This window comes from Phocoena sinus, chromosome 6 (assembly GCF_008692025.1).
Source record: "Phocoena sinus isolate mPhoSin1 chromosome 6, mPhoSin1.pri, whole genome shotgun sequence".
Classification (NCBI taxonomy): domain Eukaryota; kingdom Metazoa; phylum Chordata; class Mammalia; order Artiodactyla; family Phocoenidae; genus Phocoena; species Phocoena sinus.
In genome coordinates this window covers 7,103,247-7,129,719 of record NC_045768.1, presented here as the reverse complement: position 1 = coordinate 7,129,719, position 26,473 = coordinate 7,103,247, and the positions used below count along the sequence as shown (strand labels likewise).

General features: G+C 56.5%; 1 protein-coding gene across 5 annotated transcripts; it reads left to right on the top strand.

Annotated features, from left to right (window-relative positions):
• The first annotated feature begins 3 nt into the window (after positions 1–3).
• LRRC8A (leucine rich repeat containing 8 VRAC subunit A) lies at positions 4–25,504 on the top strand. Of its 5 annotated transcripts, none has more exons than XM_032635411.1 (5): positions 4–148; positions 3,500–3,606; positions 4,480–4,537; positions 17,371–19,535; positions 24,562–25,504. In XM_032635411.1, the coding sequence occupies exons 4-5, from the start codon at positions 17,379–17,381 to the stop codon at positions 24,835–24,837; spliced, it is 2,433 nt and encodes an 810-aa protein (XP_032491302.1). In that variant the 5' UTR covers positions 4–148; positions 3,500–3,606; positions 4,480–4,537; positions 17,371–17,378; the 3' UTR covers positions 24,838–25,504. The 5 variants fall into 5 exon arrangements, with proteins under 5 accessions (XP_032491302.1, XP_032491301.1, XP_032491299.1 ...); XM_032635410.1 differs by having other exon boundaries at positions 4,453–4,537; XM_032635408.1 differs by lacking the exon at positions 4,480–4,537.
• The last annotated feature ends 969 nt before the right edge of the window (positions 25,505–26,473 follow it).

The window sequence follows — 26,473 nt, the reverse complement described above, 5'->3', positions numbered from 1 at the left end:
GGTGACGTCACTTCCGGGGCGGAGGAGGCTGAGTGGTGCAGTGAGGGACAAACAAAAGGAGGCGCCGGAGGGGCGCAGCGGCTGGCGGCGGGACAGAGCGGCAGGGGCTCGGGGCTGCCGGCTGGGCGGCCGCGCGCGGCTGGCCCAGGTGAGTGGGTGGGGTGGGGAAGGGGGTGCGAGCTGTCATCTCTCGAAATACACTCCTGTACGTCCCCGGCTTGTTGGCTGGCCCCGGGCACCCTGGGTAGCTTGGGCTCTGCCCGCCAGGGCCGGCTCCCTGGGGGCCTCCCGCGGCAGCTCAGTTCGGCCTACCTCCGGGTTCCCCATCCCCCGGGTCACCGGGCCCCCCCCCCGCCTCTCTCTGGTGCCGCGGCGCGCGAGCCCCCTCCCAGGCACCCCAGTGCCTCCCTGCGCTCTACATAACCGGGAGTTTCCGCCTCGGCTCCCCAGGTCCCCTTGTCATCTCCTGGGTTCCCCCAGATCCTCACCCCTCCACACACACACGCCCCCCTTACTAGAGGTTCCACCTCTGGGCTTTCTCCTTGGCAGGTTTTTTTTTTTTTCTGTTTTCAAAGGTTCCCCTTGCTCTCTTCTCCTGGGTTCCTGGCCCCCTCCTCTTCCCTTACACCCCTCCCTCCTCTTGATTGGGCTGGAACTGTGCCCTGACTTGGGGGCAGATCCCTGGCTATGCTTGTGGGGCCTGGCTGGGCTGGGGTTGCTGGGAAGCCCAGTCCAGGGTCTGAGGCTCCGGACCCTGTCGGTGTCCTGTGCATCCAGATGGGCCTGAGAGCCAGGTCTGATGAGGTCTGGGCTGGAGACCCAGCAAAGTTGGCTGCCCAGCTGAAGCAGCATAGCCGCTGGTTCTTGAGGTTCATGATGATTCTGCTCCTTTTGTTGACTGCTTCTTTCCCCTGGTCTGGACTGGACTGAACCAAGATTGGGCTGGTTCTTAGCTGATGCATGTGCTGCCTTTTTTGGAAAGGAGGAGAGATGGTTGGGGGGTGGCTGGCAACCTCCTCCTGGTGGGGACTTGGCTGGAAGGGTGGGGCCGCCCCTTGGTGACCATGCTCCCCGGAGGGCTCTTCTGCTGCCCCACCCCCGGAAGCCTTTTGAGGATGAGGTGTGAGGATGAGGAGGGAGAGAGCTTGGTGCGGGAAAGGGAATTTGGGCCTAAATTGTGGAGGAAGGATTTGGGGGAGCTGAAAGGCTCCCAGGGGCCTCTCCCACCTTTTCCATTAGGAGTACCTTTTACCCCTGATGAACTGTATCCTGCCCTTTGAGCAGACAGACAGACTGGAGGCAGGAGGAGGAGGTCTGATGTTGGTGATCCCTCCTGTGGAGGGGATGGGGGAGTGAGAGCTTTGTTCAGAGGGACTGGGCAGTGCCGACGGCTCAGTCACACTGGCATTGCCTTCGTGAAGGTCAAGTTTTCCTCTGGCTCAGGAGGGGAGGCAAGGACAGATGACAATGCTGGAGGACTGGCTTTTGGAGAGGTGCTGGGGCATGAATGACTGGCCCCTGCCTCCCTGTCTTCCCAGTTTTAGAGATTCTTTGGGGTTAGCTCTAATGCCCCTCTGCCTTCCGGGGGCTGTGAGGCACAGCACAGGAGCCCAAGAAATATTTGTGACTTCCCCCTGGAACTCAACCAAATACTCCATCCCTTGGGCACATCCGCTAGGAAGCTGTTTCCTCTGCAAACTTCGAATGGCCTTTCTGGATAGTGGAAGCTCCTGAGGATTGCCCCAGTAGGTCAGAACTCAGGGAGCTGGCTTGGCCTGGACCTCGCCTGCAGGAGTTGGAGTGAAGGGATCGGCCTGGTTCCTGACTCTCCTGAGAGTGGAGGTGATTCTGGGTTTTCACAGGCTTTCACGGGGAGTCAGGTGGGTTGGATGTGGGGCCCTGGAGCCCAGCACACCATCTCTCTATCCCTTGACTCATTCATTCATTCATTCATTCAACCATCCTTTGGTAAGTGCCTGGTCTGGGCCAGGAATGGTGCTACGAGAACACAGTCCCTGGCTACAGTCTGGGAGGAAAGGCAGACAGGAATACGTTGATACAGTGGCCAGCATAATACTAGAAATATTACAGAGGCAACCCAGAGGAAAGAGGCATCAGCTGTGGGTGAATGTGTAGGGGGTGGTCAGCGTGTGTTTCCTGGAAGAGGAAGGGTTAGAAGAATCAGTGCCAGTGAGTCCAGAGGCCTCTGTCATGGACAAGTGACTGGCTTTCCCAGCCCCCGTGAGTATCCCTCTCTTTGCCGAGGAGGGGAGGGGTTGGGGTAGAGGCTGGCTCCCATGGCTTCTGTGCCTTTACAGACGCAGGTGCTTCGCTGTCTAGCTGCCATCACTGTGTGGGATTGCCAGGTTACTGACTGTCTCTCCCTGTGAGGCTGGAGACTATCTCCTGCTTCTTTCCTCCTAGCACAGTGCCTAGCATTGAGTAGGTGTGATAAATGTTCAGTGGTGTAAACAGCTGAAAGGCTCCACGATCCCTTTGTCTGTGTAACCACGCCTCCCCACCCCCCTTCCTGCTAACTCCTCCTTGTCCTTTGGCCTTCCTTGATGGCTGGGTCACACTCCCAGCGCCTGGCTGGCTTAAATACTCCCCCTACCCTGCTGTAGCCTGACCACACTTTTCTCCCCGCCCTCCTAACTTGTCTTGTTCCCTCCTGTGAACAGTTCTGAGCAGAGTGCCTGGCATGTAGTAGATGCTCACTAAACAGTTCTTGACTATAGATGATGGTTGGGTTTTTGGTTTTTTTGTTTTTCTTTTTTGCGGTACGCAGGCCTCTCACTGTTGTGGCCTCTCCCATTGCGGAGCACATACTCCGGACGCGCAGGCTCAGCGGCCATGGCTCACGGGCCCAGCCGCTCCGCAGCATGTGGGATCTTCCCGGACTGGGGCACGAACCCGTGTCCCCTGCATCAGCAGGTGGACTCTCAACCACTGCGCCACCAGGGAAGCCCAATGGTTGGGTTTTGTGTTTGAGTCGAACTCATGTGTCTGGGTTGAGGGTGTGTCTCTGCCTGGATCCAGCTCACCCTTCTGTAGCTCACCTCTCGCCACTTCCCGCCTCCAGTCCTAGATCCAGCCAGAACGCTCAGCAGGCTCTAGATGTCGTGTTCTCTCCCCTCCAGGCAAACGTGCTGGTCCTTCTCCCTGGAATGCTCTCTCTCCACCTCCCACTCTTCCCCAGCAGTCAGCCCAGGCAACACCCTCTCTGGGGAGCCTTCACTGACCCTACTAGTCAAGGTCTAGTGCTTCTTCCATGTCCCCATAGGGCCCGGGCACCCCCCAGCAGAGCCCCGGGCTCTCAAGAGCCAGTTGTAATTGTTGCCTTGGCATATCCCCCGCAGACTATCTGATTCTCTGTCATCACCCCAGAGCCCAGCCCAGGCCCTGCACCGAGCAGGGGCTCCGAAACTGTCGGCAGTACAGCAGGTAGCGCTGATAGTCACACACGTCCCTGCTGACTGTAGCTCTTGCTTCCTTGTAGGGAGGCAGCTTCCATGGAGCAAAAGGAATGCCAGGACCCTGCCCAGACAGACGTGGGCCAGCCTCAGCACGGACAGCCAACTCGCAGATAGCAGAGCCTTCCGCAGGGTAAGGACTGGGCCCCCACCCCCCAGGCCAGCTGAGCAGGTGCCTGGAGGGCAAAGGGTGGTGTCTCTGTCCCTGCAGCCCTTTGCTCTTCTCTCTGGAAGGCCTGGGCTTCTAGGGCAGAGATGCCAGGAAACAGGATTCTTCCTCCTTCTTCTGACTCAGTGGCCAGCTGAGTAGTATGTGCTGCCATACTCAGGCTGGCGTGAACTTGTATGGTGAACCCCTGGCTTTTGTCACTCTGGGTGGTGGTTCGTGCTGTCTCGTGACCACGTTTCCTGAGGTGTGTTCTGTGGAACACCAGTTTCTTTGGTCACAGTGGTCAGGTGATTCCAGGAACAATATCTTGTCGTAGTCTGTGCTGCAGGACTTCTCAGAGCCTTGAAGGATGTCTCAGAGCTCACTGAGAGCATGACGAGTCTCTGAGAGGGAGCTAGCAAGTCATGTTTCCCCACACTTATCTGATCATGTGGACGTCTTTGGGCATGGGGGTTCCTCGTCCTGAGCTTTGGAAAACAGTTTCCAAAGGCAGGAGCGTGCACTGGTTAGGACCCAGACTTTGTAGTCATACCTGGGTTTGAGTCCCAGCTGTCACATGCTCGACAAGTGATTGTGGGCCAGTCACTGTACCTCTCTGAGCCTCAGTTTCCTCATCTATGGAAAGAGGATAATATTAGCACCTTGCCTCCCTTTAGGGTATTTTGAAGATTAAATATGTTGATATAAGGAAGGTAGCACAGGGTGTCTTAGAACGTGTTCCCTAATCATAGCAGGTGTATGTATAAGCTGCTTAATAATTTGTAAAACAAACCTTATCAGTGATCTCTTTGGTCATTTGCGGAAACTCAGGGAGTGGCCTTGATCCCCCGTTTACAGACGTGGAAACTGGGGCTCAGAGGGAGGAAGCAACTTGCCCAAACTCATCGGGAAGAAGGTAGGGATGTGGGACCTGAGCCAGGTCCTGGAATCCTGGGCTGGGGTCCTTTGTTCTGTGTCTGAGGGCTCCCTGCCTCCACCTCTCCCATCTAGGCTTTTTTTTTTTTTGGCGGCTGCGTTGGGTCTTCGTTGCTGCGTGTGGGCTTTCTCTAGTTGTGGCGAGCGGGGGCTACTCTTCGTTGCAGTGTGGGGGCTTCTCATTGCGGTGGCTTCTCTTGTTGTGGAGCATGGCCTCTAGGCGCACGGGCTTCAGCAGTTGTGGTGCGTGGGCTCAGTAGTTGTGGCTTGCGGGCTCTAGAGTGCAGGCTCAGTAGTTGTGGTGCACGGGCTTAGTTGCTCCGCGGCATGTGGGATCTTCCCAGACCAGGGATCAAACCCGTGTCCCCTGCATTGGCAGGTGGATTCTTAACCACGGCACCACCAGGGAAGTCCCTATAATGTCTTGATTTTAATGTCATGTAGAAAGTGAGAGTCTCCCTTGATCTCTATCTCCAGAGATTTGAGTGAGGAGGGGTAGGTTCTCCCACATGTATTTTTACCATTTGCTTATTTTCCTAAAACCAAGTCCTGTTAGAGCTGCTGGTTTGCACCTTGCTCTCGTTTCATTTAATGGTCCGCCCTGGACCTCTTTCCCAGGCGAGGGTAGAGCTGTGGGTGAGTCCCGTCAGAAGAGGGAGGTGGGAAGTGCCTGATGTGTGATTTTGTTGACTATCCTGTTTACTGGGACAAGGTCAGCAAACCCCAGCCCTGCCCTGTAGGAGTTTCCTGTTGGTTTTGAGGAACTCTTACCTCCCCCCACAAGAAGGGAAGACTGAGCCGAGGTCTCTGGCCAGTGATGAGCAGGAAGCAGCAGGTCCTACTTATCTGAGGTCAGAATTCCTCCTCTGTGCCAGGGAGGAATGGCATGGGCCAGCCTGACAGGTTTTAGCCTCCAGGTTTTGGTCCTCCTCTGTCTGCCTGAGGCAGGGGCTGCTGTGTTGTGTTGGCCTGAGCCTGGCCCTGAGTCCTTTCACCTGACTGTCCTTGTGGACAGCCCGATCTTGGTCCCCCTGGACGCTCCTCTCAGGTTTTAGCCTTGAGGGTGGACAGGTGAGGCGACGGGGTTGGGGGCGGGGGGGGGGGCTTCCCTGGGACCTGGGTCTAGAGATGCACTGCTGGGGCGTAGACACCTCAGGCCGGGTTTCGGCAGGAGGAACCCCCGGCCTGGCAGCCTGGCTCGGCAGGGACCACCCTGGGGGTGAGGTCTGTGCAGAGACGCGTCCCTTGGCCGGCGGTGTTCAGCTCTCCGTCGGGACCCTCTCCCTCTCCCCTGTTTCTTTCTCCCAGTCTTTCCTGGAGTCATTTTCCTTCTGGCACAGGCCACTTCGGGCCGCTTCCTGTGGGAGCCCGGGAGCTGGCCTCTCGGTAGACGATGCTCTGCTCGCCCTTCTTCCAGCAGCAGAGCCTTCACGTCCACGGTGGCCGCGGTCCGAGCCCAGGCGGCGCGCCGGTCACTGTGAAGTTTGCCATCTTACCCGCCACCGTCTCCTGGGTGAGGTTGTGTCACTTTTACAGGCGAGGAGACCAGGGCTCGAGGCATGAGGGCTCCCGCCCAAAGCCGTACAGTTCAGGTGACAGAGCCGGGATGTGAACCCGGGTCTGTTTGCCTTGGAAGCCTGTGCTCTTTCTACCCCACCTTCCGTTTGTCTCTTTCTCTAGGTTCTCGGGCTTCGGGGTGCTTCAGAGTCTCCCGAGAGCTTGTTCAAAATGCTGGTTCCCCTGGACCCATCACCGCAGCCCTGCAGAGTCCAAGTTGGGGGGTGGGCCTAGGAACCTGCACTTTGAAGACACTCCGCAGGCCGTCGTGAGGCTGGGGGTCTTCCGACTGTGCCGGCCAACACTGACCAGCACGACTCTTTCGGTGCCGGTCCCCACCAGCTGCCACCAGAAGGGTCGCCCTTGGTGTAGAAGCGGGGCTGGGCTCCCTCAGGCCCTGGATTTCAGTGTGTATGTGCGAGCAGATGAGGTTTCTGGAACAGCTTTTACACCCAGCCACAAACATCTCCCTGTGCGCTTTCCCGATGCGTTTCTACTGCACCTCACATCTCGTAAAAAGTTCTTTGTTTAACTGTCTCTTGAGGACGTAAAACCTCAAAATTAAATAGACATTGCGATACAGCCTCATGCCGGGAGCCGTGTTCCACTGGAGTAAAAGTGGCTGTAAAATTCCATGGCTCTCACATGGCACCTAGGCACCCTCAGAGACGCCACTGCCAACCTCATCCCCCGGCAGAGTTGACCTGTTGGCAAACGTGCTGACCGGGTGGGGCGGCATAGGAATCCTTCTGTCACATCTCCCGGCTGGTGGCCTGGGTCAGGATCCCTGGGGGCAGCCCCCCAACAGCCCAGAGAGCCAGGCGACAGATGGCTTACCCTCGGCCAGGCCCTCTTGGTCCCAATCCCCTTGGATCTCAGCAGATGAGTCTGTGGCCTCCTGTGGGCGCTCCTGCCCACTTTTCGTGCGCTGTCCAGGAAAGCGGTGCTGGTGTTCAAAGCAGATCAAGGCCTGTCTTCAAGGCCCTTCTGCCCGCCATGGGCCCAGACCCAGCACCTGGCTTCCGGGCTCAAACCCAGAGCTGGGCTCCCCCACCAAAGTTTCCTGAGTATGGCCTGCTAGAGTTCCCTGCAGAGACCTTGATTCCATGTACCCCTCCGGAAATGGGGGTCTTGTCCCAGGAAGCATTTCCAGGGTCCTCTGGGTGCCCAGGTAGGTCCAGGAGACCTGCTGGCCTTTGAGACAGGTGGGCACAATGGAAAGGCAGACCTGGGTGATCTTCCACACCATCTTCTTCTAGCTGTGTGGCCTTGGGCAGGTCAGTTAACCTCTCTGGGCCTCAGATTTCATACGCCTAAAGGGACTGATAAAACGTCCCATGATGGTAACAGCAGCTGACGTTACAAAGGCTTACTGCGTGGCAGGCCCTGAGCCAAAAGCTTTCTATGGACCGCCTCATTCATTCCTCACCACCGCCCTACCAGGAATAGACTCAGTGGCCACTTCATGGATGAGGAAACCAGAGCCCTGGGAGGGAAGTGACTTTACCAAGGTCACATGCTGGTGAAGTGGGGAGCCGCCGTACCTGTGTTTCTGGAAATTGGGGGCCGAGGCCCAGGAAGTACCAGGCTCAGTGCTGGCATGTAGTCCACGTCAGTGACCCGGAGCTCATGTCAGTAACACGTCAGCCTGGTGGGGTGAGGGGATGGCCTGAGCCTCAGGCCTGGGCTGTTGCCTGTGAGTGCTTGGCTCAGGGAGCCATTGCCAGAAGCCCCAGGTGGGTGTCCTTCACCTGTCACCCTTCCCCCGCCCCCAGGCCACCTGTACCCTTGCAAGTTTGCATGAGAAGCATGAGGACCAACCTGTTTGGGAGGCCCAGCCCACATGGTGACGAGTTTGGAACGGAAACTTGTTCCCTCCCCCCTCCCACCCTGGGCGTCTCCCCTCTTCTTTCCCCAGAAAGTGAGGGTGTGCCCTTCTACGCAGGGTGCACGGAGCCAGGTGGTGCCCCAAGCCCGCACGCTCCCTGGCTGGGTGTGGGGACCTCCAGGGCAGTGCCCGTGCTGGGGCGGGTGCGGGCCGTGTGCACCAGAGTGGGCCCTCTCCTCCCTTCCTGCTCTGGGAGCAGAAGAGGCCCCAGGGTGCTGACCGAGGAGCAGATTCACAGGCCCAGAGCACTCCCAGGACAAGACCTGTGACCCAGTGTCTTCCTCCAGCCTCTTGGGTGTGGCCCTTCCCCCTTCCCTGGGAGAGCCTTGGAGGGACAGCCTCCCCAAGGTAGGAGGAGGGGCGAGAGGAGGGGTGAGGGGTGCAAGCCTCCTGCCTCCCCTCCCTCCCGCCTGGGAAGTTTTCCCAGCCTCTCTATCTGGGCTATAACAAAAGGCTCTCTGTGCCCTGTTTACCCACAGCCTAGCCTGCCTGCCGCGGCTCAGGTGTGAAAGCCAAATCTCTGCAGGCCAGCATGGGGGTGGAGCATGCTTGGGTGGTCGCCCAAGGGGGCAGCGTGTCATTTCTTTGACTTCTTTCCCCATCTGTGAGAAGCTTCAGGAGGAAATCACCAATGTGGACCAGGCTGGACACCTAAGGGGTGATTCTGCGAACTGCTCACCAGCTCTCTGTCTCTGTCCTGTCCTGGGGTCCTGAGCCTGGGCTCCAGAAGTTCAAGGCCATTGAGTGTGGTCTCTGAGTCCTGGGAGGTCCTGGGGGCCTTGGGGAAGCTTGGAGGTATTTGTGCTTGTGGCTCAGTGCTCTCCTGGGTGTCTTCTCCCACTAAATTCTGGGTGGGTTTCTGCAGTGGCATGTGGGTTGGCATAAGTATGGTGCGCCTTCCTCTGTGCCAGGCCTGGGGTTGTCCCATAATATGTGCATTCTGTTATTTTTAATTCTCACAATAAGCCTCTGAGGTACTGCAATATTCTCATTTTACAGGTGAAGAAACTGTGGCTTAGAGAAGGAAAGTCATTCGTCCCGGGGTCTGAGCTCACCCACCCTGAGGTGTTGCTTCCCTGCGCCCTGTCGAAGTGTGTGTGTTACCTGGGTAGGGCAGGCAGGGGCAAGCTAACCTTTTCCTTACATGATAGATGGCAGGTACTTCTTGTAAACTCTTACAATATTTAGAAACGACTCGGTGAGGGAGGTCTTTTGTTTTTTTCGCAAGTATTTTTTTCTTCTCACAAAAGTAGCAAATTTAAGTACCACATACTGGAGTCATGAAGTATTTGTTGTTTTGTGCCATTTTATATTGTTTTATCATGCATGATATGTCATATCATATGCTGGTCAACATCTTTTATTTTATTATTACTTAATATCCCTTGGACATCTTTTGGGTCGCTGTATACAGATCCGTGAGGTGGGTAGCACTGTTCTCACTTTAAAGTTGCAAAAACGGAGGCTTGGGCTAAATAATTTGCCTGGAGTCATGGAATTATTTCATGCTTGAGCTGGATTTGAACCCATGTCTCCCCAGCTCTGAAGCTATTGGTCTTCACACTCCCCGAGATCTGCCTGCCACCATGGGGAGGAGAGGGGCTCTCTGGGTTGCCCTAGTTCTGCTGCAGGAACCTGGTCCCGCTTCTCTGCACCTGCGTGTGCTGGACAGTGGGAAGGGTCTAGCTGCATCCTACACACTTCTGCATCTCCCTGGGGCAGGGCAGGACTGGGCACGGGTGATGCTGCATCCTTCAGTGTCCTCAAAGGCCGCAGGTGCCTCTGCGCCAGCCAGGAGCAGGCCAGTTGGAAGGAGGACCTGAATCTGCTGCCCTGGCGATCATCTAGTAGAGGCTGCCCCCAGCTGAGCCCAGCAGGTGTGAGGACCAGAGAGAGGAGCAGCCAGGAGTAGAAACAGATGCTTTTGTTCCGGTAAACTTTGTAGGAAATAGTTTAAGCACACACGAACGTTATAAAACTAGAGCAGATATCTTTGTTCCCAGGGCTCAGCTTTGTTCGACTTTCATGTTTGGCAATAATTGCTTCAGACACACACACACACACACAGACACACACACACACACACACACACACACAGAGAGACACACACACATACCCCTTCTCTCTCTCCCTGTCTCAAATCATCTCAGGCACAATATAAGCCTCTTCCCCAATCCCATTTTCTTCCCTCTCTAGATGAAATTAGCATCTTGGTTTTGGGGCTCTCCATGCATGTGTTTATTTATTTTTGGCTGTGTTGGGTCCTCGTTGCTGTGCACGGGCTTTCTCTAGTTGCAGTGAGCAGGGGCTTCTCATTGCGGTGGCTTCTCTGGTTGCAGAGCACGGGCTCTAGGCGCGAGGGCTTCAGTAGTTGTGACACACAGGCTCAGTAGTTGTGGCTCGCAGGCTCTGGAACGCAGGCTCAGTAGTTGTGGCACATGGGCTTAGTTGCTCCGTGACATATGGGATCTTCCCGGACCGAAGCTCGAACCCGTGTCCCCTGCATTGGCAGGCGGATTCTTAACCACTGCGCCACCAGGGAAGCCCCCGTGCATGTGTTTATACCTTCACTACACTTGGATATGTACATTACAGAACACCTTATATAAGGTATGTATTATTCTATAGCTTGTTTTGGGGTTCAGCATTGTTTTGAGGTCTGTCCATGTTGGTACGTGTAGCTAAAGTTTACTAACTTTACTGCTTTAGCATTTCACCGGATGCTTAGAGCAATTTATACTTTCTCCTGTTGATGGACATCTAGGTTGTTGATTTTTCGCTATTAAAAACAGCTCCGGAGTGATCATTCTTGTCTGTGGCTTCATGCGTATGTGTAAAGTGACTCTCAGATCTTTACCTGGGAGCGAAATTGCTCCGTTGGAGGATGCATACATACATTCTATCTCCTCATTTAAGAATTCAACATTGTTGCCAATCGCAAGGGAGCGAAATGGCATGTGACTGTCTTAATTTGCATTCCCCTATTAGTGATGAGATTAAGAATTGTTTCATCCATGCATTTCCTTTTGTATTTTTCTCCCATAAATTGTCTAGCCGTACGTTTTGCCATTTTTTGCCTGTTGGATTGTCTTTTTGATATATTTGTAACAGTTGTATATTTGTTCTGGATAGTAATCCTTTGGTAGTTACACCTATTGCAAATATCTCCTCCAGGTCTGTGGGTTCTTTTCATTTGTTTATTATTATGTCCTTTGATGTGCAGGCATTTTAACTTTAATGTGATCAGTAGATCAATCTCTTCCTGTAAGGATTTTTATTCTTTGTGATAAGAAATCCTTCCCTGTCTTAAAGCCATCGAGATGGTCTCTTAGATTTTTCTTTAAACACTTTCAAGTTTTACTTTAGGTCTTTAACTCATTGGAATTTATTTTCCTGTAAGGAGGTAGATGGAGCTATGCTTTTCTCATGTGAGTAACTAAGCCAGCTCCTTTCCTGGACACCCATTTTTCCCCCCCGAACCTGCATAGACACTGTCATGTCTAAGTTTCCAGAAATTTTGGGGTCTGTTTCTAGGCTCGCTCTTCCAATCCTCTGGTCCATCCATCCATCCCTATATTAGCACCACGCTGGCTGAATTCCTAGAGCTTTATAGTAAGTCTCCTCCCACGTTATTCTTCCGAATTGTTTTAGCTATTCTTGATCCTTTGGAATCTTGATTTTTTAAAATCTTTTTTCTTAATTACCTGAGTAACATATGCTTATAACAGAAAATAGAGGTACGTTTGGGGTGAAAAAAGATTATAAACAGCAGGCTGATCTCACCGCCAATATTTTTCAAATATACGTCTAAGTTATTGCAGGAGGCTTCTTACTCTATCACAGTTTTGTTACCTACTTTTTGCATTTAACGTATTTTGTCATGTCATCAAGTGTTTTGCTCGAACATGTTTTCATTATTTCATAGTATTCCATCATCTGATCATTTAATAGGTATTTACCAATCACCCAGTAACAGGCATCTAGATTGTTTCCAATTTTCCTGGGGTATAAATAACACCGTGATGAACGTTCCTGTGACTAAACCTTTGTCCTAGAGTCTTTCCCTGACAATTGCCAACCTCCCTCCTACTTCCTCTCCCTCCTGGCTCAGCCCAGTTCAGCAAACCTTTACTCTACCTTCGGTATTCCGGGCTCTGCACAGAGACTGGGATGAATCTGGAGTGGTCCCCATCCTGTAGGGCTCCCAGTCTACCCCCATCCCCACCCCTTGGTGGTCTCTTGCCCATGAGCTTTACCTGGTACAGCCAGGGTGAACCCCACCTCACTGGTGGGTGTCAAGCCCTGACCTCCAGGAGGGCACAGTCTGTAGCTTTAAACAATGCATCTGTTCTGGAAGAAGGAGGATTAGCTGGACTGGAGCTCAGAGGACAGCAGGGCATGGGGCCTTTTTGTCTTTCTCAGCCACCTCGATTTCAGCCCTTTAATCTTTGCCCTCTATTCAGGATCCTCTGCAAATTCTCCATCTCTTGGGGCAGAGATCTGATCTGACCCGACTCCCCATCACCCTCCCGAGATTGCCCTCTGAGAGCCACAAAAGAACACCTGAACTCTCCACCTGAGAGCTTATTTTTTTCTTTCTTTTCTTCTAGACTGTATTTATTTTAAATTCTGTACTACTTTTCAATCACAGAGGTAAGGCATGCTGGTAAAAAATTCCAGTTTCCTTTCATCCTGCCTCCTATTCCCACTCTAAGAGGGAGCCGTTCCCCAAGTTGGTCAGGGTTTATCAGCATGGGATTGTATTTATTTATTATTCTGGCTCTCGCTTTTTTCCAAAATGGCATTACATACAGAGCTCCTTTATTCTGCTGAAAAGGCCCTGTTGTATTCTAGAGGCTTCTTTAAGCGACCAGGATCTGCTTTCTGCCCGCCTCCTTTGTGCCTGGCCCCACCTAACTCTGCCCCTTTGCCAGGTGTCAGGGCAGGCGTCTTGGGTGCTTTTTCTCCTTCCGTTTCCTTCCTTCATGCTCAGGTTCTGCGCTCTTTTCATCTGCCCATCGACTGCCTGTTGAAGTCAGGATTGCTGTCGGGGGCCAGGTCTGCATCTGTCTTAGCCTCATTCCACAGATGGGGGAACTAAGGCTTAGAGAGGTGAAGTCATCTGCCCAGCGTCACAACATTGCTGAGTGGCAGAGCCCAGGCTGGCCCAGCTGGCCCTCTCCCTCCAAGCTCCTATCACCGTTCTTCCTTGCTCTCCACCTGCCTGAGATCCCCACCACAGGCTGTCGGGGAAACCTCACTCTTGTGACTTCCTGATAGTCCTGAGAGCTTGGCAGGGCATCTGTTACCACGTGCATTTTATGGACGGGGAACCAAGTCTTGGCTGCTGGAGGCGCCTCTCCCTCCCTGCTGGCTGTAGGCAGGTACTGCCAGGACCAGGGAGTGTCTGTAGTGGTGCCAGTGGGAAGGGAGGTGTCAGGGTGGGTGGAGGCCTGGATCACGTGCCCCTTGGTACCTTGACCACCTTATACAAAATGTGGGCACATCCATGACAGAGTCTCTGTTCCCTTCCTGACGGGGAAACGGAGGCCCCAGGAGAGAAGCTGTTGCACACCTCTGCTAGGGGCAGTCCTGGCTGCGGAGGACCGGAGGCCTCAGTGCAGGGAAGGGATGAATGCACTGCCTACGGGAAACTTCCTGAAAAGGGAACTCTCCGTAACTAGGAAAACAGGCCCCTTTTCCCTTATGGTGCTTTCCTGACCACCCCCAGGTGTGCCCTGGGGCAGCTGTCAGCTGGGATCTGCTCCATCTGAGTGACTTCCTGGAAGTGCTACTTGTCAGCGCTCCACCCCAGAACTGGGTTTGAAGGTGGCCTCTAATCCCTGACAGGCAGTGTGAAGTTGGGCACGTGACTTCTCTCCCCAAGCCTCAGTTTCCATATCTATAAAATGGGCATGAGGAATATTATTCAGCCTAGAAAAGGAAGGAAATTCTGGCACCTGCTAAGACATAGATGAACCTTGAGGACATTATATTAAGTGAGAGAAGCCAGTCACAAAAAGACAAATATTGTATAATTCTACTTGTATGAGGTACCTAGAGTAGTCAAATTCATAGAGATAGAAAGGAAAATGGTGGTTGCCAGGGGCTGGGGAGGTGGGAATGGGGAGTCGTGTTCACTGGGGACAGAGTTTCAATTTTGCAAGGTGAAAAGAATTCTGGAGATGGATGGTTGGTGATGGTTGCACAACAAGGTGAATGTACTTAATGCCACTGAACTGTTATGGTTAAAACACTAAAAATGGTTAAAATTGTAAATTTTATATTTTGTGTATTTTACCACAATAAAACTGTTGTGAGAAAAAAAGAAAGGGTGCCAAAACAGTGTGCACCTCTTGGGCTCCTGAGGATTCTGGGCTGGGCCGTCATTCTCAGAAGGAGCTGTTCCCCACAGGGCCCTCGGGGTGGGCAGGAACTGGGAGGGGACCCAAAGCTGCCTCAGCTTCCTCCCTTGCCCCGCCCATCTGAAGCTGTGGCCCCACCCACCACCCAGGCCCCGCCCTTCCCCGCCCCACTTCTTCCCCATCCCTCCTCAGGCGCTCTCTTGATACCTTTATTGAGCACCTGCTGTGTGCGGTAGACCCTTGTCCTCCAGCAGCATCTGGAGGAAAGGTTGAAGATTGACGACACCAATGCAGACTGCCTGCTGCCCTACTCTGTCCTAAGTGCTTTAGACGCATGGAGCCCCCTGGGCTCTTCCGGGCAGCCCTGCGGGGAATCTGCCCCTGACATTTGTGAAGAACCTGAGGCTGAGAGCCAGGGAGGACCCTGCCCGAGGCCAAGGCAGCAGCAGAGCCTTGGCCTGCACACAGGTCACATGCTTTCGGCTGCTGGCTGCCCCCTGTCACCTCCACTCCAGAGGGGCTGCCCCGACCACCTGGCCGTCTCCTCTTGGGGCCAGTTGTGGGGAAGGCGCGGTCCCTGGCACCCTGGGGACTAAAGCCTGGGCTTTGGCACCTGCAACTTCTTTCCAGATTTCCCCGAAAACGCCATCAGAGAGGGGCAGTGACTTGTCCAGAGCCCCACAGTGAGTTGGTGGCAGAGGTGAGGCAGAAACACGGTGCAGCTAAAGGGTGACCCCTCCCAGACAGGTCCCCCACACGAGGCCGGGCCTGCCCTTCTAAGCTGTGTGACCTGGGCCCCTGGCTCTGCCCCTCTGAACCTCTGAGGCCTCCTCGGCACAGTGGAACGGGCGCCGGCCTGGGCTGAGGAGGCACCAGCAGCCTCGGGGGCCAGCACAGGACCGTCCCCTGCACGAAGCCCTTCTCAGCAGGGAGGTGGCATCCATCTCTCCTGTCATAGCCATGGCTGCCCCCTGCCCTGACTCGAGTCTAGTTATTTGGACACTCCTCTGTCCCTCCCACCCCTCCCCACATGCTCACACTGGCCCGAGAGCCCCCTGGGGCAGGGGCGTTTTATTGGTCACATTTATTACCCATAGAGGAACGGGCCAGGGGCTGAACGGAGAGCTTAGAGCGTGCTTCGAGACAGGTGTTTGGGGGCCGGGGGTCGGGAGGAGCCAGACACGCTCGGTGGATGGGACTGTCTCCTACCTCTTGGAGCCTCAAGGTCTCTCACCTGTGACGGAGCTGTGGACAGTTCCCACCTCAGACCCAGAAGGAGTTAGGAAGGCGACATAAGCAAAGCCCCAGGACAGCAGGGGCCCGGAGACAGCTCCTCACCGGGAGAGGCTGAGTGTTCTCCAGTACGTGACACACCCACTCCCCCGAAACAGTGAGGTGGTAACCACATCCTGCCTGGTCATCAGCTGCCCCCACCCCCAGCGTCTGGCATCCTGCCCTGGCAGTCTCATCCTGGACTCTCCAGGGGCAGGCTGTTGCACATTCTTGGGCCCTCCGTCCTGGCCCCTCCTACCTTCCGGCCCCCAGTCTTTGGGCGCCTGCCTGGATGTGGCCAGGAAGGGAGGGGGGAGTGTCGGGGTGTCTTTCAGCTGGGGGCCGGCTGCGTGATTCAGCAGGCCCTCCCCTGGACAGCTGCTTGCCCAGGAGTGTGGGTGGTGTGAGGGGCCAGCTGGTCATTAGAGGGCCCGGGCCTTCCTGTGGGGCCGGCTCTCACCCTGGCCTGTGAGTCCCGGCCTCACCAGGAGGGCTGACCCCTGGGCTGGAGCCGCCGGCTCAGGGCAGGTGGTGGTGGTGTCTGCTGGCCTTGCGGTGACCTGAGCTCTGGGAACCCCGCGGGGGCAGGGAAGCTGAACTCCTGGACTCTATCTCTTGGCCCTGCCCTGCGTGGGGCCTTGGGCAGGTGGATGGCGAGGCTGTGCAGTGGTGAGGATCTGAGTGGGGAGGTGGAGGGACAGGCCTGAGTTGGATCTCGGCTCTGGCCCTGAGTAGTAGAGTGACGTTGGGCAGGTGACTCTCCCCTGAGCCTCAGTCATCCCACCTGTGAAATGGGACCAAAGACAGACCTGCATCTGGATGTCAAAGGGACCCCGCGAGGAGGATTCCATCGTAAGGACCAGCCCGGTGCCTGGCACACGTTCTCTGTTGAGCACCTCTATTCCCTCAAGGGGTCTAGGTTTGCTTTCCTCCTGTCCTCACCCGTCCCGGCGTGCCCGAGGAAGATGAGATGGGAAGCATCTGGTGTTTGCAGGGAGGCCCTGTTTTATGAAGTGTCTGTTACTTACTATTGTCACTATTAATATTATAAATAATCAAAATAATGTGGCCCCGTCCCATAACCTGGGCACCCTTGTGCCTCTCCCAACAGAAACAGACCCATTTGTCAAAACACAGGTATTTAGGGACCTCCCCAGCAGCCCAGTGTTTAGGAATCTGGGCTTCCACTGCAGGGGGCATGGGTTTGATCCCTGGACAGGGAACTAAGATCCCACATACTGCGCGGCACAGCCACAAAAAAAAAAAGTTCATACTAAGCCCCCTCTTCTGCATTTGGCTTTTCTCACACTTTGAATAAATCTCTTCGGACCACTGGCGCAGCTTCGTGGCAGCTGGTGAACTGGAAGTTTTCAAGTAGCCCCTCTGGTTGGTCTGATCATTAGCAGGATGGGGTCTCTAGACAGGAATTCAGGAATACTCCTGCTGAAACGTGGGGGTCCCTGTGAGGCTGCTTTCGCAGTCTGTCAGCGTGACCTGGATCTCAGTGCTCAGCCTTCCTGTCTATGGAATGGGGAGGCTGCCTGCCTTCCCTCTGGTGGTTTCCCAGCCACCTGGTGAACATATGGTTTCTGGACAGACGCCGATCCGTGGGCTGGCCCATGAGTGTTGCCCAGCTAGTGTGACTCACAGCTAGACTTGAGGTAGAATTTTGGACAGTGGGTCCACCCACTGGCCACCCTGTAGTAACCCCCTCCCGTGGGTCCCTTTCAGGTTGAACCATGATTCCGGTGACAGAGCTCCGCTACTTTGCGGACACGCAGCCAGCGTACCGGATCCTGAAGCCGTGGTGGGACGTGTTCACCGACTACATCTCCATCGTCATGCTGATGATCGCGGTTTTTGGCGGCACGCTGCAGGTCACCCAGGACAAGATGATCTGCCTGCCGTGTAAGTGGGTCACCAAGGACTCCTGCAACGACTCGTTCCGGGGCTGGGTGGCCCCCGGCCCAGAGCCCCGCTACCCCAACTCCACCATCTTGCCGACCCCCGACACTGGCCCCACGGGCATCAAGTATGACCTGGACCGGCACCAGTACAACTATGTGGACGCGGTGTGCTACGAGAACCGCCTGCACTGGTTCGCCAAGTACTTCCCCTACCTGGTGCTTCTGCACACACTCATCTTCCTGGCCTGCAGCAACTTCTGGTTCAAGTTCCCTCGCACCAGCTCGAAGCTGGAGCATTTTGTGTCCATCCTGCTCAAGTGCTTCGACTCGCCCTGGACCACGCGAGCCCTGTCGGAGACGGTGGTGGAGGAGAGCGACCCCAAGCCGGCCTTCAGCAAGATGAACGGCTCCATGGACAAGAAGTCGTCGACGGTCAGCGAGGACGTGGAGGCCACCGTGCCCATGCTGCAGCGAACCAAGTCTCGGATCGAGCAGGGCATTGTGGACCGCTCGGAGACGGGCGTGCTGGACAAGAAGGAGGGGGAGCAGGCCAAGGCGCTGTTCGAGAAGGTGAAGAAGTTCCGGACCCACGTGGAGGAGGGGGACATCGTGTACCGTCTCTACATGCGGCAGACCATCATCAAGGTGATCAAATTCGTCCTCATCATCTGCTACACTGTCTACTACGTGCACAACATCAAGTTCGACGTGGACTGCACCGTGGACATTGAGAGCCTGACGGGCTACCGCACGTACCGCTGCGCCCACCCGCTGGCCACGCTCTTCAAGATCCTGGCATCCTTCTACATCAGCCTGGTCATCTTCTACGGCCTCATCTGCATGTACACCCTCTGGTGGATGCTCCGGCGCTCCCTCAAGAAGTACTCGTTCGAGTCCATCCGCGAGGAGAGCAGCTACAGCGACATCCCCGATGTCAAGAACGACTTCGCCTTCATGCTGCACCTCATCGACCAGTACGACCCGCTCTACTCCAAGCGCTTTGCCGTCTTCCTGTCGGAGGTGAGTGAGAACAAGCTGCGGCAGCTGAACCTCAACAACGAGTGGACGCTGGACAAACTGCGGCAGCGGCTCACCAAGAACGCGCAGGACAAGCTGGAGCTGCACCTGTTCATGCTCAGCGGCATCCCCGACACCGTGTTCGACCTGGTGGAGCTGGAGGTGCTGAAGCTGGAGCTGATCCCCGACGTGACCATCCCGCCCAGCATCGCGCAGCTCACGGGCCTCAAGGAGCTGTGGCTGTACCACACGGCCGCCAAGATCGAGGCGCCCGCCCTGGCCTTCCTGCGCGAGAACCTGCGGGCGCTGCACATCAAGTTCACGGACATCAAGGAGATCCCGCTGTGGATCTACAGCCTGAAGACGCTGGAGGAGCTGCATCTGACAGGCAACCTGAGCGCGGAGAACAACCGCTACATCGTCATCGACGGGCTGCGCGAGCTCAAGCGGCTCAAGGTGTTGCGGCTCAAGAGCAACCTGAGCAAGCTGCCACAGGTGGTCACGGACGTGGGCGTGCACCTGCAGAAGCTGTCCATCAACAACGAGGGCACCAAGCTCATCGTCCTCAACAGCCTCAAGAAGATGGCCAACCTGACGGAGCTGGAGCTGATCCGCTGTGACCTGGAGCGGATCCCGCACTCCATCTTCAGCCTCCACAACCTGCAGGAGATCGACCTCAAGGACAACAACCTCAAGACCATCGAGGAGATCATCAGCTTCCAGCACCTGCACCGCCTCACCTGCCTTAAGCTGTGGTACAACCACATCGCCTACATCCCCATCCAGATCGGCAACCTCACCAACCTCGAGCGCCTCTACCTGAACCGCAACAAGATCGAGAAGATCCCCACGCAGCTCTTCTACTGCCGCAAGCTGCGCTACCTGGACCTCAGCCACAACAACCTGACCTTCCTCCCCGCTGACATCGGCCTCCTACAGAACCTGCAGAACCTGGCCGTCACGGCCAACCGGGTGAGTGGCTCGTGGCGGGGGTGCTCCCGGGTGTGGAGTCTTCAGCTGTGGTTCCCAGGACCCCCTGGGAGGAGCTGGTTGAAAATACAGATCCCCAGGCCCCGGACCAGACCTGCTGAATCAGAATCTGTGGGCTTGGGAGGCCGTCTGTGCCGCAGAACGTGGCAGAGTTCACCTGCCAGGAGGGATGGTGTGGTCAGGCGGGGCCTGTCCCCGAGGTGGCCTTGGGCGGGTTCCTCGAAGGCAGTGATGTGCACGGGCAGGAGGTCCACGGCCTGCCCTGCTCTCTCAGAGCTCGGTCGTGGGAGGTGGGACTTAGCCTGGAGCTTGCAGTGTCTTTCTCAGCTTGTCCTGGACCAGATTTGGAGCCCAGGATGGGCCCACCAGGGACAGAAACTTTGTGGGTGACTGGTGCGACTCCCAGCGCCACTCACACCCTTTCCCCTCTGTGTTTTGAGGGTGGCAGAGGGCAGAGTTGAGCTTAGCTGGGGCTGGTTTGTTACCACTTGCCTTTCTGGAGAGGAAATTGTGCGAACCGGTGTGGGCCACGCCCGGGAGACGATCGAGACCTCTGGCGGCTCCCGTGCACCAGCCCCTTGCCTGTCTGGACAAGCCCCCCACCCAAGGGCCCCTCCGCGGAAGCAGGCAGGTGAGGGTTGAGGGCAAGTGGTCCTGTGGCCTTGTGGCCTGGCCTCTGCCGTGGAAACAAAGCCACAGCTGCTGGGGGGACCTCTCCCTGCCCTGCCCACCCCTTCCGGGGCCCTGCAGGGAGGTTGATATTGGAAAGAAAGTCTTCCCGGTTTGTTCCTACTCTGAGTGGAAACCCTCTTGCAGTGAAGAGGGTGGTATCAGGGTGGACACTCTCGCAGCGAGGCCAGGGGTGATGGAAGCCCGTGGCCGGGGGCTGGGATGCTGAGGGAGAGCCAGTCCAGCCAGCACCTCTGCGCCTCTGTTGCCGGCAGCAGCATGAAGCCGCCCCGTGGGCTTATGGAGCTCCTGCTCTGTGTCCACCCTGCGCTGGGCACCCTGCTCCCGGCACCCTGTGAGTCCTCCTGGCAGGAGCTCTCTCCAGCAGCCTGGAGGCAGGCAGCCCCTGAAGTGTCCCGTTCTAGGAAAGGACGTGCCTTCTCCAACATCACCCAGGTTGGAGGGTCCAGGCACCCCAGACCTCTGACCACCAGAACCCCTCCCGTCTTCCCTAAGCTTCTCTCCCTGTAAACCACAGAGATTTTGACAAATCCTTTCTCCCTCCCTCAAATTATACCTGTGTGCATGTGTGAGAACGTACAGGGGTGAAGGTCAGATCCCAGGCTGCTTCACTCTGGAGAATCCGCCTCCAGGGCCTGGGACAGGCCCACTGGTCAGGAAAATTGGCCTCCCGGGGAGAAGCCCCATTTGGGGAGCATAGGACAAACACACACTTCCTTTAGCATGTTGAGGGGGACCAAGGGCCCCCCCCCGGAGCACAGTGCGGGGCCAGATTGCCCCTGGATTCGGGGCTGCCTTGGGCATCCCAAGGACCCCTCGTGGTGCCCACTCTGTCCCGGGAGCTGTGTGGGCACCAGGTCTTGATGGGCCTTCCCAGCCAGTGGAGGGTGGAGGGTACAATTCCCGACCTGTCCCCACCCCCAGCTCCTCACCCCAGGCATGGCTGCCAGGTCATGCCTGTTGGCTGAGGTCACCCCTCAGGAAGAGCTGGGGGCAGGCACGCTGTCGCTGTCCCGAGGAAGGAGACCCTCTGACACCCAGTTCAGCACAGTGCTTAATCATGTCCTGTCCCCGCCCACTGGAATGCTAGAGGCCTTTGTGGGGAAAAAAGTTCGCTTGGGCCAGTCCTAGTCAGGCTCCTCCTTTTAGGCAGGAGCCCCCCTCCCTTCCTCCCTCTGGGCCTGGCGGTTCCTTGTGAGCCACCCCGGGCTATGGGCCTCGTGTGAGTGGACAGGCAGGGGCGAGTGTGGCCCGGCTCAGGCCCTCGGCCTCTGTTTTCTTAGGTTTGAACTCATGTTAGCGAACACCTCGATAAGTGGGCGTCCACTTGTTTGGTTATTCATTGGTTCATTGATTTGGGGAATGTTTTTTGAGCACTCCTAGTGTGGAGCAGGGAGCTGAGGACCTAGGAACAAACAGGCGGCTGCCCATCCTGAGCTCACCTCTCTCAGGGAAAGACAGGCAACCAGCATTTAGCACAGTGGACGAGACTAGGCTGGGGCACAGCGGAGTGGCCTCAACCCGGACTTACCCCAGGGCAGGCGGGCCTCCTGGAGGAGGGCGCATCTCATCTGGCCCTGCAGGACAAGGAGTTAGCCAGGTGAAGAGGAAAGGGAGAGTCTAAGAGGCTCTGTCCACAGAGAGCTGAGAGCCCAGGGGGAGGAGCCGTGAGCTGAGCCCTGGAATTTGGACTTTCCCCTGAGGCCAGGGCTTGAGGAGCGTCCAGTTCTTCCCACTTGGTTTCAGATAATCTGTCTCACGTCCCTTCCCTCGACCCTCTGACAACAAGGACCTTGGCTCTTCCGTCCAGTGCCTGACGTGGACGTGGAGCAAAATGTTCACCGAATTCCCATTGACTGAGCGAGGACGAAGGAATTAGGCTGCCTTGGAATTTAGAGAGCTCGCTCCTGCTGCAACTCGAGGGTATTGGGGGTGGGGCAAGATGAGAGGTCCAGAGCGGATAGAAAGCCCGTCGGCAGCCATCAGGCGGGGGCGAGGCCTGGACTGGCAAGGGCTGCCAGGGATGGCGAGACGGACGGATGTGGGGGAGACTTCGGGGATGGAATCCACAGGACATGGGCGGGATTGGATGTGGGGAGAGAGAGGTCTGACGTGACTCGAGGTTTCTCACGTGGCTGCCTGGGTAGCTGGAGGGTCATTGAGGCCAGGTGTGGGACAAGGCACAGGTTTTCAGAGAGGAGAGAGTAGGTCCCATATTGGGACATCCAAGGGACCAGGTTGAGTCAGCCTGAAGCCCAAGGAGTCATCCCCCCAGGCTCCTGGGTGAAGATGGGTCCTCGATGAGGTCACGGGGGAAAGGATGGAGGGAAGGGGAGTCTGGCTCGAGCCTTTGGGATTGACGGCGACGAGCCGGGCCAGGCAGGAGTGGGTGGGCACACAGCCCACGGGGGAGTCCGGTGAAAGGAGAACAGTTGCATGTCCGGTGGATTAGGAGTGACCGCTGCTGGCTCTGGCCAGATAGTTTCCAGGGTGGGCAGCGGCAGAAGCCAGATCACGGCGGGCCAAGGAGAGAGACGGCGTCTTTCCAAACGGTTTGTTGGGAAGCCTGGAGAGGCTCCTGGGAGGGTTGTCTCTTTTGCAAAGACCAGGTGGACTTGAGGGGGAGCCAGTGCTGATGGGGGAGCCGTTGAGGCCCCTGAGGAGGTGGGAGAGGGCAGGATTGGGGTGACGGGACACGACTTCACACCTTCAGCGCACGAGCACACCTCACGAGGGACAGGAGTGGCCTGGGTGGGGCACTGAGCCACCGAAGGCACCTTCTTTTCTCTCCACGCGCCTGGAAAGAGCTCGCTGATGGGCTGGGGGTGCTCCGGGGAGGGGACGTGTCAGGGGGAGGGCTCCGATGTGAGCCCCAGCTCTGCCACCTGCTGGTCCAGCCTCTCCCACTCCCTGGCCACTGTCTGTGTCACCAGAGGAAGCCAGTGTTGGGCGCAGTGGGGTCTCTGGGAGGCTCTGGCCCGTCCGTCCTGCCGGAGCCCACTTCCCATCTGCCCTCTCACCTTCATGTCCCTGCTGACCTGGAAGCCACCTCTGCCCCATACCTGACCAGTGGGCCACGTTGAAGCCCCAGGTCAGGAGTCCCCTTTAAAACAGTCACAGTGTCCCTCATGGCATGGCCTCTGCCTTCTCAGCGGGAAAATGGGGACGGTGACAGAGCAAGCTCCCCGTCACCCTCACATGGGCTCGGGCCCAAGTCCCTTGGCTCCTGCCCTGCTGGAAGGGTCCCTCCTGCCCACCATATCTGAAGGAGGTGGTTGTAGGAGAATAGGCTCAGTCAGAGCTCGTGTTTGTAGCTGATTGCTCACAGGAGGGCGGGGAGGAAGCTGGCTTTTATGGGGCTCTTCCCGTGTGGCAGGAGACACGGCAGGTCCCCACCCAGGCTGCACCATCAACAGTGTGGACATTTAAGAGCACGGACTGTTGAGCCACGTTCGAATCTTGGCTCCACCCTCTCCAGCTATGAACCTCTAGGCAGGCTGGCTCCTTCAGGGCCTCAGTTTTCCCATCTGTAAAATGGAAAGAGTGTTTACAAAGTACTTACAGGTAGTTCCGAGGGTTCAGTGAGTTAATAGCATCAGCGCTCAGAGCGAACCTGCCCTGTAGTAAGTGGCATGTGGGTGTTGTCCATTATTCAAATTTTGCAAAATCAGAAGGAGGGGGCTCTGAATGGCCAACACTGGGTTCCCCACACCCACCATCAGCCTGTGACTTGACAGGTAAGGAAACTGAGGCCCAGGAAGGGGAAGTGATTGGTGAGCTCTCCCCAGTTCTCAGCAACAATTAAGGCTGTGGAATTTTCTCAGCAGGTTGCTCTGCTTTCATAAATTGCTCTTAAACCAGGCAGGACCAACAGCCTGGCTCCTGGTGAGCCCTGGGCGGTGGAGGACGGGGTGTGATTGGGAGTAGCTGGCTACTGTGATTTGCTTCTGGGGTGCTAGGCGCTGGGAGACAGCGGGGAGCACAGCACACCCAGCCCTGCCCTCTCAGAGCCCCCTGTCTGGGGGCGACAGGAGATCAAGCAGTTTGACCATGGAAGGGATCAGTGCTGTCCGGGGGACGTTGGGTGCCATAGGTTACCAGGAGGTCGGGGAGGCTTCCTGGAGGAAGTGACTGCAGAGCTGAGACCTAAAGAACAGGGGAAAGTTAGCCAGACTTGGGCCCAAATTGTGCTGGTCCCTGGGGTCTGGGGTAGCTGAAATGGGCATCAGAGAAGGTGCTGGTACCCAGGGCAGGGAAGCCCAGAGGCCCAGGTCCGAGGTGCGCCTGCCTCACTTCGCCCTCTGCTCCTTCCCTGTAGATTGAGGCGCTGCCCCCGGAGCTCTTCCAGTGCCGGAAGCTGCGGGCCCTGCACCTGGGCAACAACGTCCTGCAGTCACTGCCCTCACGGGTGGGCGAGCTGACCAGCCTGACCCAGATCGAGCTGCGGGGCAACCGGCTGGAGTGCCTGCCCGTGGAGCTGGGCGAGTGCCCTCTGCTCAAGCGCAGTGGCCTGGTGGTGGAGGAGGACCTATTCAACACTCTGCCTCCCGAGGTGAAGGAGCGGCTCTGGAGGGCTGACAAGGAGCAGGCCTGAGCCACCACGGGCACTGAGCACAGGCCGCCCAGAACAGCCAGCAGCGGGGCCTCCGGGGAGGCTTCAGGCCCAGGAGCCCAGGAGGCTCTGACTGACGACCGGCCCAGCCTCTCAGTGGGGGCAGGGCAGGAGCTGGGCCACAGGACCGCCCCTGAAGGGCTGGCCCCTTTCTCCTCAAGACTCACGCCCCCCGCGGGGCAGGCGCCTGAGGGGGAGATCAGAGACCTGTAGTCCATCTCTGAGCACAGTATTTGGACAATCAGGGCCTCCTCCCTGGAGGCCATCTCTGCCCCAGAGGCTGAGCCGACACCAGAGGTCCAGGGACACCTACTTAGTTCTTGGTATTTATTTTCTCTGCCTCCCACCCCCTCCCTCCAGATAACTTATACATTCCCAAGAAAGTTCAGTTCCGATGGGGGGTGTCTGAGGAAGGGTGGGCTGCGTTTCCCTTTTCCTTTTTTTGGTGGTTTCAAAACCATTTAGGGCCCACCCAGCCTTGAGCCGAGCGGTCCAGGGTGAACCAGCTGTGGGATGGTCACCCCAGAGGTGCCAGGCTGGGCTCTGGTGGCACGGCCCGTGGGAAAGCAGGCCACCAGGCGGAGAGGCCAGGCCTGGGGTTTGCCGCAGCAGTTTAGATTTTTTTTAAGTAAAAAAAAAAAAAAAAAAACAAAAAATTTTTAAACTCTAAAAATTGATGGTTTGGGTATTAAAAAGAAAAAACTAAAAAAAAAAAACAAAGGACACTAAAGGCCAGTGAGTTGGGGTCTCAGGGTGGGACAGCAGTTCCCCTTGAGAGCGGCAAGACACTGAATTGTGTTTCCTCCCCCCGGGGTGCAGGCTGCAGGATGTCTTCCGAATCTGCTGTGACCTTGGTCCAGGAGTCTGTAGTTCCTCTTCCTGCCTGGGGCGGGGATTGTTGTGTCTTGTTTTTGGTGTCTTGTTTTCTTTCTCCTCCATGTATCTTGGCAGGCTCTCATTTCTGTGACTGTTGGCCGAAGAGAATGTTCCGGAGCTTCCAAGAAGGGAGGGGACTCGGGTTGGCTAATCCCCAGATGAACGGTGCTCCATCCCCCCCCCCAAATCCCTTGTCGCGGTGTTAAGGAGCCCAGAGGAGCCCCCTCACCCGGACTCTGTTTTCCCACCTCACGCTCACGAGTTTGACCAGTGCTACTACTGGCCTCAGCCGCTGACGTCAGTCCTGTCACCACCTGGTCCTTCACAGCGGACACTTGGAGGCGGGGCCACGGGTGAGGAGGTTGCCGCCGGGGAGGGCGGGCTATCCAGGTTCTGGTTCCAGTTTCTGTCCCAGGCGCCTGGCACGTGCAGCCCACTCAGCGCCTGGCGGCAGGAAGCCAGCTCACTTTAGATCAGTCACCGGGATCCCCGCTTTAGAAGGGTCCCCACCTTAGATCGATCACTTGGACATTAAGGCACGTTTTAGCGTCTCGTCTTAACGATTATGTCCACTTGTCCATTTGTGTTTTCTGCGTCGTGTCATTGGATGTAATCCTCAGAAATAACGCACACTAGCCTCTGACAACCATGAAGCAATCTGTTACACGTGGGTCTGAACTTGTAGACTCGGTTCAAATATCAAATAAATCTATAACAGAAAGTAGCCTCTGGAGGTCTCCAT